Genomic DNA, 14,998 nt, shown 5'->3' on the forward strand with positions numbered 1-14,998 from the left:
GCCACTTTACTATTCTAGGCTAGTCTAATCTTTCCCCACAAACGAGGCCTAAAATACCAAAACTATTGCCTACACTAGCCAAAACTAACAATACCAACAACACTAGCCTTTGTGAAGAATTACAACTCAATTAATGTATGTTTGGAAACCAAGAAAAAGAGAGAAAACCAAGTGAAGCAGGTTTCAATTTCTTGCTTCTATTAACCTAAACAAAGACGTACATCAGATTCGGTTATATTGACTACAGGTTAAGCACAACTAGCTTTACAGATCTCAATCTCTAGCCATGAACTAACTCTGGTTTAGTTAGTTGAATTACATTGACTTTGACTTCTAGAAGCATTGGCTGCTTTTCAACGAGAAGATTCTTTGAAGGAAGGCTGCTGATGAAACTGTAGCTGAAATTGCAAATTTTCCATTTATTGACTTTTAGTTCCCAAACTTTGCTGCAGCTATTTTTTTAATAATTGGATTATGAATGGTCAACTTAGCAAAAATTTTGTGTATGTGATTGAAGCTAATAATATCTGAAAACGTCTTATCCAAGTTGATAATAAAGACAAAAATTTCTAACCGTATCATGCTAAGCATCAACCTACTCTCATTTGTGTCATATTTTTTTTTTCTTAGTTCACTTTCCTTGTCTTTTCTTTATGTTATCTGGACCAGGAAGTGATTTCCTTATTAAATTGAATTGAAACAGAGAAAAAGACGATATAATGCAAAGTTATACAGAACATACTGGAATGGCATCTTTCAGGTTTCAAACTTGGCTTTCTGTGCAGGCCTTGTTATTCAAAGCAGCTGCAATGGCTATTCTGGGCTTCAGAAAAAACATGTAGCCATGTTCATCTTTGGTGATTCACTCTATGATCCTGGAAATAATAACTACATAAATACCACAAAAGATTTCCAGGCAAATTGGTTGCCATATGGTGAAACATTCTTCAGGTACCCAACTGGTAGATTTTCTGATGGGCGTTTAATCCCAGATTTCATTGGTAAGAACCATCTTGTGAGTAATATTGTTTCTTTCAGTCATTTCTTCAAACACCTTTGCTGCTAACTGACAGCAACTGATAATACAAACACATGATACAACTAACTATTAAATTTACATTCATGTTTCAGCTGAGTATGCCAAGTTGCCAATTATACCAGCATTTTTACAACCTGGGTTGAAAGACTATACTTATGGGGTGAACTTTGCTTCTGGTGGAGCTGGTGCTCTAGTTGAAAGCCATCAAGGATTTGTATATGCTCTGGCTTATTATATGTTTTCCCTTGTTATGACTTCAAGTCACAGTTGCAGCATCTGAATATGTATTTTCGGTAATTCGTGTGCTTTTCATTAGCATGATTTGATTATGCGATCTGTTGTTTTCAGGTGATAGACCTTAAAACTCAACGAAGTCAATTCAAGAAGGTGGAGAAGCAGTTGAGGCAGAAACTAGGTGAAGCAGAAGCCTACACATTGCTGTCCAAAGCTGTCTACTTAATCAGCATTGGAGGCAATGACTATTTTTCCCCATTAGCAACCAATACCAGCCATGAAGAATATGTTGGCTGGGTTATTGGCAACCTGACAAATTGGATCAAAGTAATCTTATCTTCTTTTTTACACATACATATCATGCGAAAATTTCTAATTTGAGTTTCTTCTTTTTACTATAACTTGTTACAATTTGTGTACAACTTTGTGTCTTCTGATTATGAATCCGGAAAGATCTTTTGGAGGAGTGATTTGATATACATTTTGTCAGGATGTATACAAGAAAGGAGGCAGGAAATTTGGATTTTCAAGCTTGGCCCCTCTTGCTTCTGTGCCAAGCATGAGAGTGATTCAACCAGGAAACACAGGCCCTTCAGGGGAAGAAGTTACAGCACTTGTGAAAGTACACAATAGACTACTTTCCAAAGTCCTCACAAAGCTGAAGAAAGAGCTCCAAGGATTCAAATACTCAAAGCTTAATCTCTACACTTACGCTAAAGAAAGAGTTAATCATCCATCAAAATATGGTATGCATAGCCACAGGGGCGGATCCACAGAGGAGCAAGGGTAGTCAATTGACCCCTGCAATCTCTGAAATCCTCCATTAGAGCAGCCAATCTTGACCCTTGCAAGGTGTTCGACGAAATGCCCCAAAGAGGCAACTTGTGTGCAGCTGGAGAAGAAGGGCAGTGCAGCTGCCTTGTGCCCAGCGCGCAGCGCGCGCCTTCCTTTTTTTTTTGTTCGCTGGACGTCAAAACGACGTCGTTCTAATTAAGTTTTTTTTTGGGTCGCTCAACATCAAAACGACGTCGTTTCTTCACAGGTTTTTTGAAAAAAGAAAAAAAAAGAAAACGCAGCTTGCTGCTGCTTTCCCCCCGATAATTCCCCCCCTTTCATACAAAAGTAATTCATTAGCTTCATTGAAGGGAAATAACCAAATTTACTTACAAAATAATAATTAAAAAAACCTCATCTCCCTCCTCTCTCTCTCATCAGAGTTTTCAAAACAGGTTAGTTCATTGAAATTGATTGAGCTTTCAACTGGCCGTATCCTATCCATCATCGAAAGAAGTTAGATCGTGAAATATCAAATATAGATTTCAAGGGTTGAAATTTTTGAGAAGTTTTCAGTTGGGTTATTATAAGAGTTTTCAGTTGGGTTTAGATTTTAGTTCTGTTCTATTTTTTTTCCTCCTCCTTATTCACTTTCTGTTATGTTCTTCTTTTTCTTTTTCTTTTTTTTTTTTTTTTTGGTCTTCTCTTTCAGTTGAGTTCTATTTTTTTTCCTCCTTATTCACTTTCTGTTCTGTTCTTCTTTTTTTTTTTTTTTTTTTTTTTTTTTTGTTTTTTTGGTCTTCTCTTTCAGTTGGGTTGAGATTTCAGTTATGTTCTATTTTTTTTCCTCCTCCTTATTCACTTTATGTTCTGTTCTTCTTTTTCTTTTTTTGTTTTTGTTTTGGTCTTCTCTTTCAGTTGGGTTGAGAAACGCAACGCAAGTGGGAGGAAAATGATGGTGCTGAAAAAGCGAGGACGCGTGAGTGTGCAGCGCTAACTGAGGAGATGGCTTCCTTGAAAGCTGAAGTGGCAGACTTGCAGAAGTGGCTCTCCTGTTCCAAGTTCCAATCAGCATGTAGAAATATTACAAAAGAGAAATATGGACCATTGAAACTGAGAATGTATCTTTTTTTTTTACTAAGTTGTAACTTGGATTTATTTGTGTTTATTTTAATTAAGTTGTGTACTTATTTGTTTTTGTGAGATTGATATACACATAAACTTTGTAAGATGATGAAGCTTTCAATTTTAACTTTTTTATGATAATATTATTTGTTGTTTATTGGGTTTTTAAAAATGAATTGAGGCAATTTTGAGTATTTGAGTTAATTTTATATTTATATTAAATGTGTTTAATGATAAATTAATGTGAGATAGAAAGAAAAAAAAAAGACAGAGAAGAATGAAAAACAAAAGATTTGTCTAAAAAAAAATTGTGAGATTTTAAACGTTGACCCCCGAAGAGGAAATTCCTGGATCCGCCACTGCATAGCCATGAAACCTTCTCCTTTAAGTTATAGTTTCTCTTATTTGGTTTTGTCATAAGCTGATAAGTCATGTCTCCTTTTTAATATTCTTTTCGGTATTACTGTGTCGTAAAGGTTTCAAGGAAGGAAAGACGGCGTGCTGTGGCTCTGGTCCATACGGAGGAATTTATACCTGTGGAGGGAAGAGAGGTGTGACTGGGTATAAGTTATGTGGCAATGTTACTGAGTATGTCTTTTTTGACTCCTTCCATCCAACTGAAAGGGTTTACCAGCAAATGTCTAAGTTATGGTGGAGACATAACTTGGAGGAGCTATTTGAAGTTTAGGCAAAGTATGGCTTGATAGTTTTGTAAGAAATTGAGCAATTTGCAGACACAATTTCCGTTTCCAAGCGAATTAAAAGTTTGATGGAGTCATGGACACATGGGCAAGTCTCCAAGTTATGGTGGAGCCATACTCCCAATGTCCCAGGGCCTTCTTCTAATTTGAAAGAGCTATTTGAAGTTCAAAAACCTATGGATTAGTTAGTTTCAATAAGCAAGCACCTGTGAATTTGCAGAGACAATCTCTGTTTAAAAATAAATTATGGTATATATCATCTTTGTATTAATGTATTCACAACTCAAAAATAGATGTGATAGATGTTTTCTGCACTCCAATTCTTGACACCAAAAGAACCAAAGAATAAATTCTACTCAATCATGTAAGGGATCTTATGGGGGGAAGATAGAAGCAAAGCCAAGAACTAGGTGCTCTGTTAAGTAGGGGCAATCGACATTATGCAAATGGTGAAGGTGGTCTATTTTGGTTGCTTGTTTCTCAATTTGCTTTGTTATATTTCCCTAGTTCCGGAAAATTGCCGGCGATCCTACTGATGTGTACAATATTCCATAGAGGTTAAGGTCATAATGAGTGAAGGAAAGTAATAATTTTGGAAAATGACCCAAGTGGAGAGATTCAGGGACCATCTCAGGAACTCTCTCTAAAAAGTAGCGGGATTCAAGTTTTCTTGGCCGTGTATTCTTTCCCTATAAAAACAAGGTCACTGGTGATTTTCTCTAACAGCTCATTTTGATAACCCTTCAATCATGTTAACCTCCAGTTGTAAAAGTTTACATGGTCAAGTAAATGATCCAATAAACAGTTGACATGGTCAAATTAATCGAGGCTATTTCGTCCTAAACATGGTACAATTAGCCAAAATAGTAAGTTTTCCTGTCACGGGTAAAAATAGTTGGGCAACCCTTAATGAGCCATTTTGTGTATAAACTCCAAATAATAAATGATTGCTGGTACCGTCTACGTCAAGCATGAAAAATATTTTATCAAGAAAATAACTCTTGGTGGATGAGAAATGGTGAAAATTTGTGTAAGAATTTTAGAATGAAAGTGGTCGAGTTTTAGATCCTCCAATTTGTATTTAGAGGTTCTAGTGTCTTTTCAAAGTTGTTATTTGCTGACAAAAGTTAATGGCCATTGGGTCATCTTAGAAACCAGCTCTTCTCTCAATTTAAAGGTTGCAATATTTTAAACATACAGAACTGAAACAGAGGAGAAGATTGTTGGTTTGATTGTTAGTCCTTCAAACATTATTTTCAATCATGTTTACATATATGTGGTTAGCCTTCTATTGTGGAATTACAACACACTATGAAGATATGACATCAAACTTACTCAAAAACTTCCCCCTTCAATTATGGAAAGCCTTCTTCTTCGATGGGCCATTCTTAATCAAAATCTCACCTTTGCCAGCTTAGATATCAATACAAAAAGAAATCAATCATCAGAAAATATCTCAACTTCAAAACAATATTGGAGAAAATCTGAGATGTGTTTTATATGGATTGCTAAAATTTCAGAAAAGCTGGTGACCTGATGTTCCGCAAGAAACATTAACTAATCTCACAGCCTCTCAAAGTGGAGTACATATGCATCGTCGTAGTGATTTCATTCAAGAACAACTTTTGCGCCAAGAGCTTTGAGCTTCTCTATTAGTTGCTCTCCTTCTTCCTTTGATAATCCTTTCTTTAGCACAGATGGCGCCTTCTCCACTAAATCCTTTGCTTCCTTGAGGCCTAAGTCAGTGAAGCTCCTTAGGATTGCTCTAGCCTCAACTCGCTTAACTTCGGAGTTCCTATAACTCCGAAACCAGTGAGCTCCCAAAAGGCCTCGTGCTAGATGGAGGCGGGCATGTACATATAAGGCACATCACCCCCTCTCTGTTGGTCGATGTGGAATCTTACACTTTCAACCCATGGCATTAGCTCGCAAGCTCTAACTCAGACAGAAACCAAAATTTGGATTCAAATGAGAATGACCAATTTCTTCAAGAAACCATACTCATGAAGAAATCAGTATTGAATCTGACCTAGATATAAATTAGAGAATGTTTTAATTAGCTAGATGCATATTAGTATTTCAAATGCAGTTTTTCAAAAAGAGATCCATTTGGAAAACTCATAGATGAAAATAAGATGGTTCTCTCTTGAGGAAGAAGAAGAGAAAGATGGCAAGCAAAACTTTCCAAAAAACTTCCACCCAAAAGAGACAACTCCAAAAGAGGAATTCTTTGGCCTTTACACCCACAAATTTCCTAGGTCAGAATCGACACATGGCAGCAGAGAGGGAATGGAGAATAGGACAAAAAAGTTGGTTATCCAGCTGGAAATCCTACAGAGCAAGGATGACTAGTCATACGAGAAACAGATGACTAGTCATCATTTTATGAAATCAATTTAATGCAATGTGATGCAATGCACAATTTACCTTTGTCAATTTGCTTGAACCTCCATAGGATAGTTGTTAGTTAAGAACACCTAGAGAAGCTATTCTTAATCTAAACTTGAGCTTGATAAAAACAATAAAAATCATATTACAAAATTTTCAAGGGAAGCTAAAAGAAATACTCAAAATGCATACATTACCAATCTTAAGTTAAAGTGGTCGAAAAGACAAGTTTTCTGGGTTTAAGAGAGTTAAGCAATTCGAGTTTAATATTTAGGGTTCACAGTATTGCTAATTGAAACTTCAGTCTATCGAGCACATAATGCGATTCACTAATATGTAGTACTGACTTCTTCAAACTATGATCTCCTGTCCATATGAAAATGGTTACTTATTAGGTTTGCATCAACTATTTCTCTCTATGATGTAAATAATCACTTTAAACCAACCTTGTTTCAGGTGATATGCCTTCTTGTGAGAATGTGAAGGTAAAGAGTCCCACATTGGAAAGTTGAGAAACTTAAGAATGGCTTATAAGGAGTTGGGCAACCATTCCCCCCCCCCCCCCCCCCCCCCCAAATTGCCAATTAGTTTTGGAGTAGAACCTCAACTTCCTTCATGGTATCAAAGCGGGTTGCCCAAGTGTTAAAGCTCAAAGGCCTCACGTGCTCCGCATCACCCAAAATGTGTTGTCCACGTGATAGACTTGAAACCTTATAAATTCCTCCATATGCACCACTTCCACCGCATGGCGCCTCCCCTTCCACGAAACCTTATAACTGTGGAGGAAAGAGAATTGCCAAATAGTATAATTTATCAAGAATGTTACTGAATATGTCTTCTATGACTCTGCTCATCCAACCGACAGGGTCTACGAACAGTTTGCCAAGCAAATATGGAGTGGAAATTCCATCACCACACCTTACAATCTGAAAGCACTATTTGAAAATTAGCTAAGTAAGATTATTTTCACGGATTTTTTTCTCTTTGATCTTAAATTTTTGTGAGAGTTATAATAAGAATGTTAGAGTGTACCTTTTGTGAATATTGGAAATTATGATTTCCACACAAAAAATTTATACCCTTGGATGAAGATATATATATATATATATATATATTTGAGCGTTTTCACTTGTATACTGTCAACTTCATGGGTTCTGACAATGTTGAACCAGGTTGTTATCATATCAACTGCAAGATTGTAAACCTGATTAGTATTTATTGTCTTGTTTTGCCAAATGGTTATTATTTTAGGTTTGCTCAACCAGCTGTTTGTGGATCATGACAGTATTTTACTAGTCATGTTCAACCAGAAACCAGGATATCATTATCTCATAGTTTATTAGCCATGTGTGTTCAGAAAAGAGGGAGAAATTATGAAAAAGGATGTCATCATATATGGGGCCCATCCATGAGATTATATATAATATATATGATCACTAAGCAAAGAAATTTTACTTTCTATAAAAAAAATTTAAAAAAAATCTCATGTTATTTAAGTATTGTTGTTGTTCTGATATATGAATTAAGTTCTAAACAGGCATTTTTTGGATGGTGGGGGGGAGGGAGACAATAGTGAATGGGTCTGTCTGTATGCCTCACTGACAGACTGACTTACTCTAACCATGAACTAACTCTGGTTTAGTTAGCTGAATTACATTGACTTTGACTTCTAGAAGCATTGGCTGCTTTTCAATGAGAAGATTCTTTGGAGGAAGGCAGCTGATGAAACTGAAGCTGAAATTGCAAATTTTCCATTTATTGACTTTTAGTTCCCAAACTTTGCCGCAGCTATTTTTTATTTTTTAATTGGATTATAATATATTATTTTGTGATTTAATTGAAGCTAATGAAGACAAAAATTTCTAACTGTATCATGCTAAGCATCAACCTCCTCTCATTTCTGTCATCTTTTTCTATTTTAGTTCACTTTCCTTGACTTTTCTTTATGTTATCTGGACCAGGAAGTAATTTCCTTATTAAATTGAATTGAAACAGAGAAAAAGATGATATAATGCAAAGTTATACCGAACATACTGGAATGGCATCTTTCAGGTTTCAAATCTATATCTTGGCTTTATGTGCAGGCCTTGTTATTCAAAGCAGCTGCCATGGCCATTCTGGGCTTCAGAAAAAACATGTAGCCCTGTTCATCTTTGGTGATTCACTCTATGATCCTGGAAATAATAACTACATAAATACCACAAAAGATTTCCAGGCAAATTGGTTGCCATATGGTGAAACATTCTTCAGGTACCCAACTGGTAGATTTTCTGATGGGCGTTTAATCCCAGATTTCATTGGTAAGAACCATCTTGTGAGTGATATTGTTTGTGATAATACAAACACATGATACAACTAACTATTAGATTTACATTCATGTTTCAGCTGAGTATGCCAAGTTGCCAATTATACCAGCATATTTACAACCTGGGTTGAAAGACTATACTTATGGGGTGAACTTTGCTTCTGCTGGAGCTGGTGCTCTAGTTGAAAGCCATCAAGGATTTGTATATGCTCTGGCTTATTATATGTTTTCCCTTGTTATGACTTCTAGTTACAGTTGCAGCATCTCAATATGTATTTTCGGTAATTCGAGTGCTTTTCGTTAGCATGATTTGATTATGTGATCTATTGTTTTCAGGTGATAGACCTTAAAACTCAACGAAGTCAATTCAAGAAGGTGGAGAAGCAGTTGAGGCAGAAACTAGGTGAAGCAGAAGCCTACACATTGCTGTCCAAAGCTGTCTACTTAATCAGCATTGGAGGCAATGACTATCTTTCCCCATTAGCTACCAATACCAGCCATGAAGAATATGTTGGCTGGGTTATTGGCAACCTGACAAGTTGGATCGAAGTAATCTTATCTTCTTTTTCACACATACATACCACGCGAAAATTTTTAATTTGAGTTTCTTCTTTCTTCTATAACTTGTTACAATTTGTGTACAATTTTGTGTCTTCTGATTATGAATCCGGAAAGATCTTTTGGAGGAGTGATTTGATATACATTTTGTCAGGATGTATACAAGAAAGGAGGCAGGAAATTTGGATTTTCAAGCTTGGCCCCTCTTGCTTCTGTGCCAAGCATGAGAGTGATTCAACCAGGGAACACAGGCCCTTCAGGGGAAGAAGTTACAGCACTTGTGAAACTACACAATAGACTGCTTTCCAAAGTCCTCACAAAGCTGAAGAAAGAGCTCCAAGGATTCAAATACTCAAAGCTTAATATCTACACTTACGCTAAAGAAAGAATTAATCATCCATCAAAATATGGTATGCATAGCCATCCATGACACCTTCTCCTTTAAGTTATAGTTTCTCTTATTTGGTTTTGTCATAAGCTGATAAGTCATGTCTCCTTTTTAATATTCTTTTTCGTTATTACTGTGTCGTAAAGGTTTCAAGGAAGGAAAGGCGGCGTGCTGTGGCTCTGGTCCATACAGAGGAATTAATACCTGTGGAGGGAAGAGAGGTGTGACTGAGTATAAGTTATGTAACAATGTTACTGAGTACGTCTTCTTTGACTCTGCCCATGGAACTGACAGGTTATACGAGCAAATGTCCAAGTTATGGTGGAGCCATAACTTGAAGGAGCTATTTGAAGTTTAGGCAAAATATGGCTTGATAGTTTCATAAGAAATTGAGCAATTTGGAGACACAATTTCCGTTTTGAAGCAAATTAAAAGTTTGATGGAGCCATGGGCACATGGGCAAGTGTTCAAGTTAGGGGGGAGCCATACTTCCTATGTCCCATGGCCTTCTTTTAATTTGAAATGATCCAATAAACCCTTGGTATAAAATGATCGAATAAACAGTTGCCACGGTGACGTAAATGGAGCGTATTTCGGCCTAAACATGGTCCAATTAGCCAAAATAGTAAGTTATGAGCCATTTTGTGTATAAACTCCCAATAATAAATGATTGCTGGTACCGTCTACGTCAAGCATGAAAAATTATCAAGAAAATAACTCTTGGTGGATGAGAAATGGTGAAAATTTGTGTACGAATTTTTGAATGAAAGTGGACGAGTTTTAGATCCTCCAATTTGTCGTAAGTTACCCTTTTTTAGAGGTTCTAGTGTCTTTTCAAAGTTGTTATTTGCTGACAAAAGTTAATGACCATTGGATCATCTTAGAAACCAGCTCTTCTCTCAATTTAAAGGTTGCAATATTTTAAACATACTGAACTGAAACAGAGGAGAAGATTGTTGGTTTAATTGTTAGTCCTTCAAACATTATTTTCAATTATGTTTACATATATGTGGTTAGCTCAGCAACTACGTTGGAGAGTTGGGCTACAGTAACTGTGGTTTGATCATAGAAGTTAACATTCGTTTCCCTTTCAACAAGTAAATCTCGAAAACCTATTTATGCATTTGAAGCAGAGACAAAGTAAACCAGATTGCTAGCTAGAATGGTAACTTCAAGGTTGCAAATATATATCCTGGCTTTTTGTGCAAGCCTTCTCCTTGCAAGTAGCTCTAGCCATGGCCATTCTAGGCAACATAAAAAGCATGAAGCCATGTTCATCTTTGGTGATTCAGTATTTGATGTAGGAAACAATAACTATATGAATTCTACAACTTCTTTCCAGGCAATTTTCTTTCCATATGGAGAAACCTTCTTCAGTTACCCAACTGGTAGATTCTCCGATGGCCGTCTAATCCCAGATTTCATTGGTATGACCCTTTAAAAATTATTAATGTTATGCTCTTCAAAACACTAGTGATTATGCATAACTGAATGTTAACTTTCCATCAATGCTGCAGCTGAGTATGCAAAGTTGCCATATTCACCACCATTTTTGCAGCCTGGGTTGAACAATTATACTTATGGGGTGAACTTTGCATCTGCTGGAGCTGGTTCTATAGCTGAAACTCATCAAGGATATGTATGTGATCTTGCTTCTATATTTGCTTTCTAAATTTGTATTTTAGGCTTGAAAAAGTAAGCTGCTTGTCTATATTTGCAGTTGTCCAACAGCTAGTCATCATGACAAGGCCGATGCTGCCCTTTGGCAGCCATAGCCTGCTCAGACTTCGCCAAACTCATCCAAGGAAGAACTTATTGTCGAAATCATTGATTGTACACGAATGATTTGATCGTGTGATTTCTTGGTTTCAGGTGATAGACCTTAAAACTCAACTATGTCAGTTCAAGAAGGTGGTGAAACAGCTGAGGCACAAACTAGGCCATGCAGAGGTGTTCGGTTCATTTTTACACATGATTTTTCATGTTATTCACCCACTAATTTGAGTTAGTTCTTGACATTTTATACCTTTTTACTTCCTTTTTGTGTTTTCTTAGATTTTACCTTGGTTGGAATGAAAATGAGCTAAAAGTGCATTATTGGTTATAAACTTTGTTTTTGTTCATTTTCGTAGGTCAACTTCTTGGCCTGGGATCAACATGCTCTGGTACTCGGATGAGGTCATGATCTTCATCAGACTTGTTCCAATGGATGTTAACTACAACATATCCAAATTTGAGCTCCATTGGACAAGTATTGCCTATCCAACCAATCCAGCATGTTACCACAGCTTTGGAAATCCGATTTTGGCCAGCTTTTACCTCCTTTGTGTCATCTTAATTTCTTGTTACCATAACTCTTGGTAACAAGGAATTACCTTTGTAAAAGGGATATTTTCTGAAACAAAGAGTATCTTGGTGAAGACAATAACAAAAGAACCCATCATGACAAGGGGACAAAGGCAAAGGCTTTAACAAAAGAATAAGTTTTATATTAAAAGTGAGCTGGAAAGAAGGGGCAGAAGTCAAAAGGGATTGCAATCAGATTTGGGGGTATCATTCAGTTTTGGGAGAAAGGGAGAGGAGCTGGTACGTGGAGACTTTGAGCAGATTTTGGGGAGAGCTTGAAGGAAGGAGAACGAGGTGCAGCCAAGGAAGAAAGGAGAAGACTTCCACCATTGAAGACTTCAAGCTTTCATCATTTCCAAATCTGTAAACTCTTTCTAGTTATATTTCGAATTTGTGTTTGAAATGATTATGAGGAACTAAACTCCATAGCTAGGGCTTAGGTTGAAGCCCTAAACATGATTACCTTATTGTTTTGATGCTTGAGTGTATGAATTTCTAGATATTGTTGATGAATTCCAATTCACCAAATTAATCTATCCTTGATGTATGTTCTTCTTTGATTGATCACCTTTGAAAGCATGCTTCTTGAGATTGTTGGGATTATGTGTATCCTCATGTTATCCTAAGCAATAAATGGATGAAGTAAGAATCATCCATGTGAATTGGTTTCTTGAATACCTAATGTAAACACCATGCTATTAGGGTTCTTGTGATGTTCATATTCTCTTTGAACTCAATGGGTTTTTCTTGTAATTGAATCAAAGTACTAAGCACACCTAGATTCGATTATAGGGAAGGCACAAGTATTGTAGCACTCATACTGCACTTTACGTACATTAGAGAGAATCAATGCGTCTTGAGCCACCCGTACTGGTCTTGATTGCGAACACTTCAACAACACGTTTAGAGTTCATCACTTGAGTATCCATGAACATTGGTAGAATTGTTTAGGGTGGATTCCGAAACCCTAGTGTTTGTTACATTTTAATGTCACAATTTGATAATTCATCTCTGCCTTTCTCATTTAAATTCAAAGTCCATTTACTTTCATGCAATAGAAATAGGTCACTTGAAACAAATCAAAACCCCCCCAAATGTGTGTGTGAGTTGTGAGTTCGACACGTGGTGTGTCTTTGATACTGAATTTTATTTGTTTCCGTAATTGTTTTGGACTTTTGGTCCGTGCTGTGTTCTTGCATTTTCTGTTCTGAATCCAACCGTATAAAGAACGTGAATTTTCGACGTACGGTTGGAAAGTTATAGGCAAAACACTGGACAGAGGTCGAAACTGAAAAACAGAGAAACGAATCTGCCCAAAAACGACCGGTCGTTACTGTTCACGACCGGTCGCTCATCACACGTTTATTGAAATTTCGACTCTGCCGAAAAACGACCGGTCGTCACTGTTCACGCGACAGGTCGTCACTGTTCACTGTTTACGGCACTGTTCATGTCACTGTTCACTGTTCACGGCACTGTTTACAGGTGATAAACAGGTGATAAAATGGCGATAGAAAATGATGTTTGTGTTTTTCTTTAGTTTTCTTGTGTTGTTTCATTTCTTTTGCACTTCTTTACTTATTTTTAGTTTCCATTTTGCATTTGCGTATTTGTGGTGTGTCAATTAAGTGTTCTTTATGTACTCAAATTAGAACTTATAGGGAGCCGACAAGTTCTTCGTGGGATCGACCCCGTACTTACATAATCTGTACTTCATTAGATTCATGCACTTGCGGGTATTTTTAATTGGTTGTTTGCACATTAATTTGTGTCCTTTTAGGAATGCAACAAGAGGCCAAAACATTTTTGTCGAAAGCTGTTTACTTGATTAGCATTGGAAACAATGACTATTTTGCCCCCTTCACATCAAATTCCAGTTTGTTTGAGTCCCACTCACACAAAGAATTTGTTGGCTTGGTCATTGGCAACCTTAAGAAAGTAATCAAAGTAATATATGTGGGAGCAAATTTCCTCCCACGGGAATATTCGCCTAAAGATTCCTTCGTCTTCTCCGCCTCTCTTTCTCCCTGCAAAACGAATAACAATAAGAGGACCACACCCGAGGGGTGTTGGCCAAAGGCCCTCCGATGCCTAAGTCAGTTCAATCGATCTGAAGAGAAACGATAGCTAAAATAGGGTACGGAGTTACATGTGTTCATGGGGTAAACCGGGCGGCCAGAGCCTTATGTAAAAGAGGGAGAGAAAGGAGGTGGCTAGGGTTTCTGAAAGATAATTTATGCAGAGTTTCAGTAGGAGTTTAGACGTACCTCAACCCTTGTGTGTAGCCATCCTTTTATAGAGGTCTTGGGAGCTAGGGTTTCAGAGGAATAATTCCGTAGATGGAAGGGAATTATTCCTCCCCAATTTGGCAAAATTTGACTAATTAGGGATTTGATTTATTTGATTTAAATCAAATCCATAATCAGGATAGCAATCAAATCAATACCTAATTTAATTAGGTAACTCCTCCATTAATTGAGAATATTCGTAGGAATCAAATCAATCCTCAACCTAATTAGGTAACATTCTATTTAATTGGGTAACCCCCAATTAAATTGAATAATTCCCAATTAGGTCAAATAATCCCCAAATGGAAGGAATTATTTGACCTAGGGTTATGAATTAATTCGGTTCCCACAAATGCCCCCCAGCTTCTGCATGGCGCGTGGTGGCATGTAGGAGATGTAAATCATCTGTTGGGCTGTCCAGCTGTAACTGGGCTTCCTTCTTGGATTTGGGCTCCTGAGTGGAGGAGGTATATGACTTGCACTTGGAGTTCGGTTCCCAGTAGGAATGGGCTTTCGATTCTTTCTTGACCTAGGATGCCGAACATGTATAAATGCAGGGCTTATCTTCACTCTTCTTCACATCGCAAACTTAACTTCTCTACTTTCTAGCTTGAGAGAGATCTTGGAGAATTTGTACTGCTTGTCGAAGAGATGAGTCGCCGTGCATCCCAAGGTAAGTCGAGCACGTGTATTTCTTTTTCTTCTTTTTTGCTTCGAGGATCAGCTAGGGGAAGTCCGGCTAGTTGTCGTCGTGACAGGCGACGGCTGATAGTGGGCGGCAATCGTGGTAGAGCAGGTGCGCGCAGGTGGACCAGCTATTGCCTATCGTCGCAGGTCTGGGCTGAAGCATGC

General features: G+C 37.4%; 2 protein-coding genes and 1 long non-coding RNA gene across 3 annotated transcripts; all 3 read left to right on the forward strand.

The window, feature by feature from the left end:
- Positions 1-623: 623 nt before the first annotated feature.
- Positions 624-3,998, forward strand: LOC110761638 (GDSL esterase/lipase 2-like). Its single transcript, XM_088250230.1, has 5 exons — positions 624-1,001; positions 1,132-1,253; positions 1,388-1,600; positions 1,764-2,019; positions 3,649-3,998. Exons 1-5 carry the CDS (start codon positions 845-847, stop codon positions 3,858-3,860), a joined length of 960 nt encoding a protein of 319 aa, XP_088106356.1. The 5' UTR covers positions 624-844; the 3' UTR covers positions 3,861-3,998.
- Positions 2,035-3,212, forward strand: LOC148295442 (uncharacterized). Its single transcript, XR_015834464.1, has 2 exons — positions 2,035-2,502; positions 2,966-3,212. It is a non-coding gene; the product is annotated as an uncharacterized LOC148295442 (long non-coding RNA).
- Positions 3,999-8,208: 4,210 nt separating the features above from the next.
- LOC110772990 (GDSL esterase/lipase 2-like) lies at positions 8,209-10,293 on the forward strand. The gene is made up of 5 exons (XM_088250229.1): positions 8,209-8,561; positions 8,647-8,768; positions 8,903-9,115; positions 9,279-9,534; positions 9,659-10,293. The coding sequence occupies exons 1-5, from the start codon at positions 8,273-8,275 to the stop codon at positions 9,868-9,870; spliced, it is 1,092 nt and encodes a 363-aa protein (XP_088106355.1). The 5' UTR covers positions 8,209-8,272; the 3' UTR covers positions 9,871-10,293.
- Positions 10,294-14,998: the final 4,705 nt, after the last annotated feature.

The sequence above is a fragment of the Prunus avium genome, chromosome 3 (genome assembly GCF_965620075.1).
Source record: "Prunus avium chromosome 3, drPruAviu1.hap1.1, whole genome shotgun sequence".
Taxonomy (NCBI): Eukaryota; Viridiplantae; Streptophyta; class Magnoliopsida; order Rosales; family Rosaceae; genus Prunus; species Prunus avium.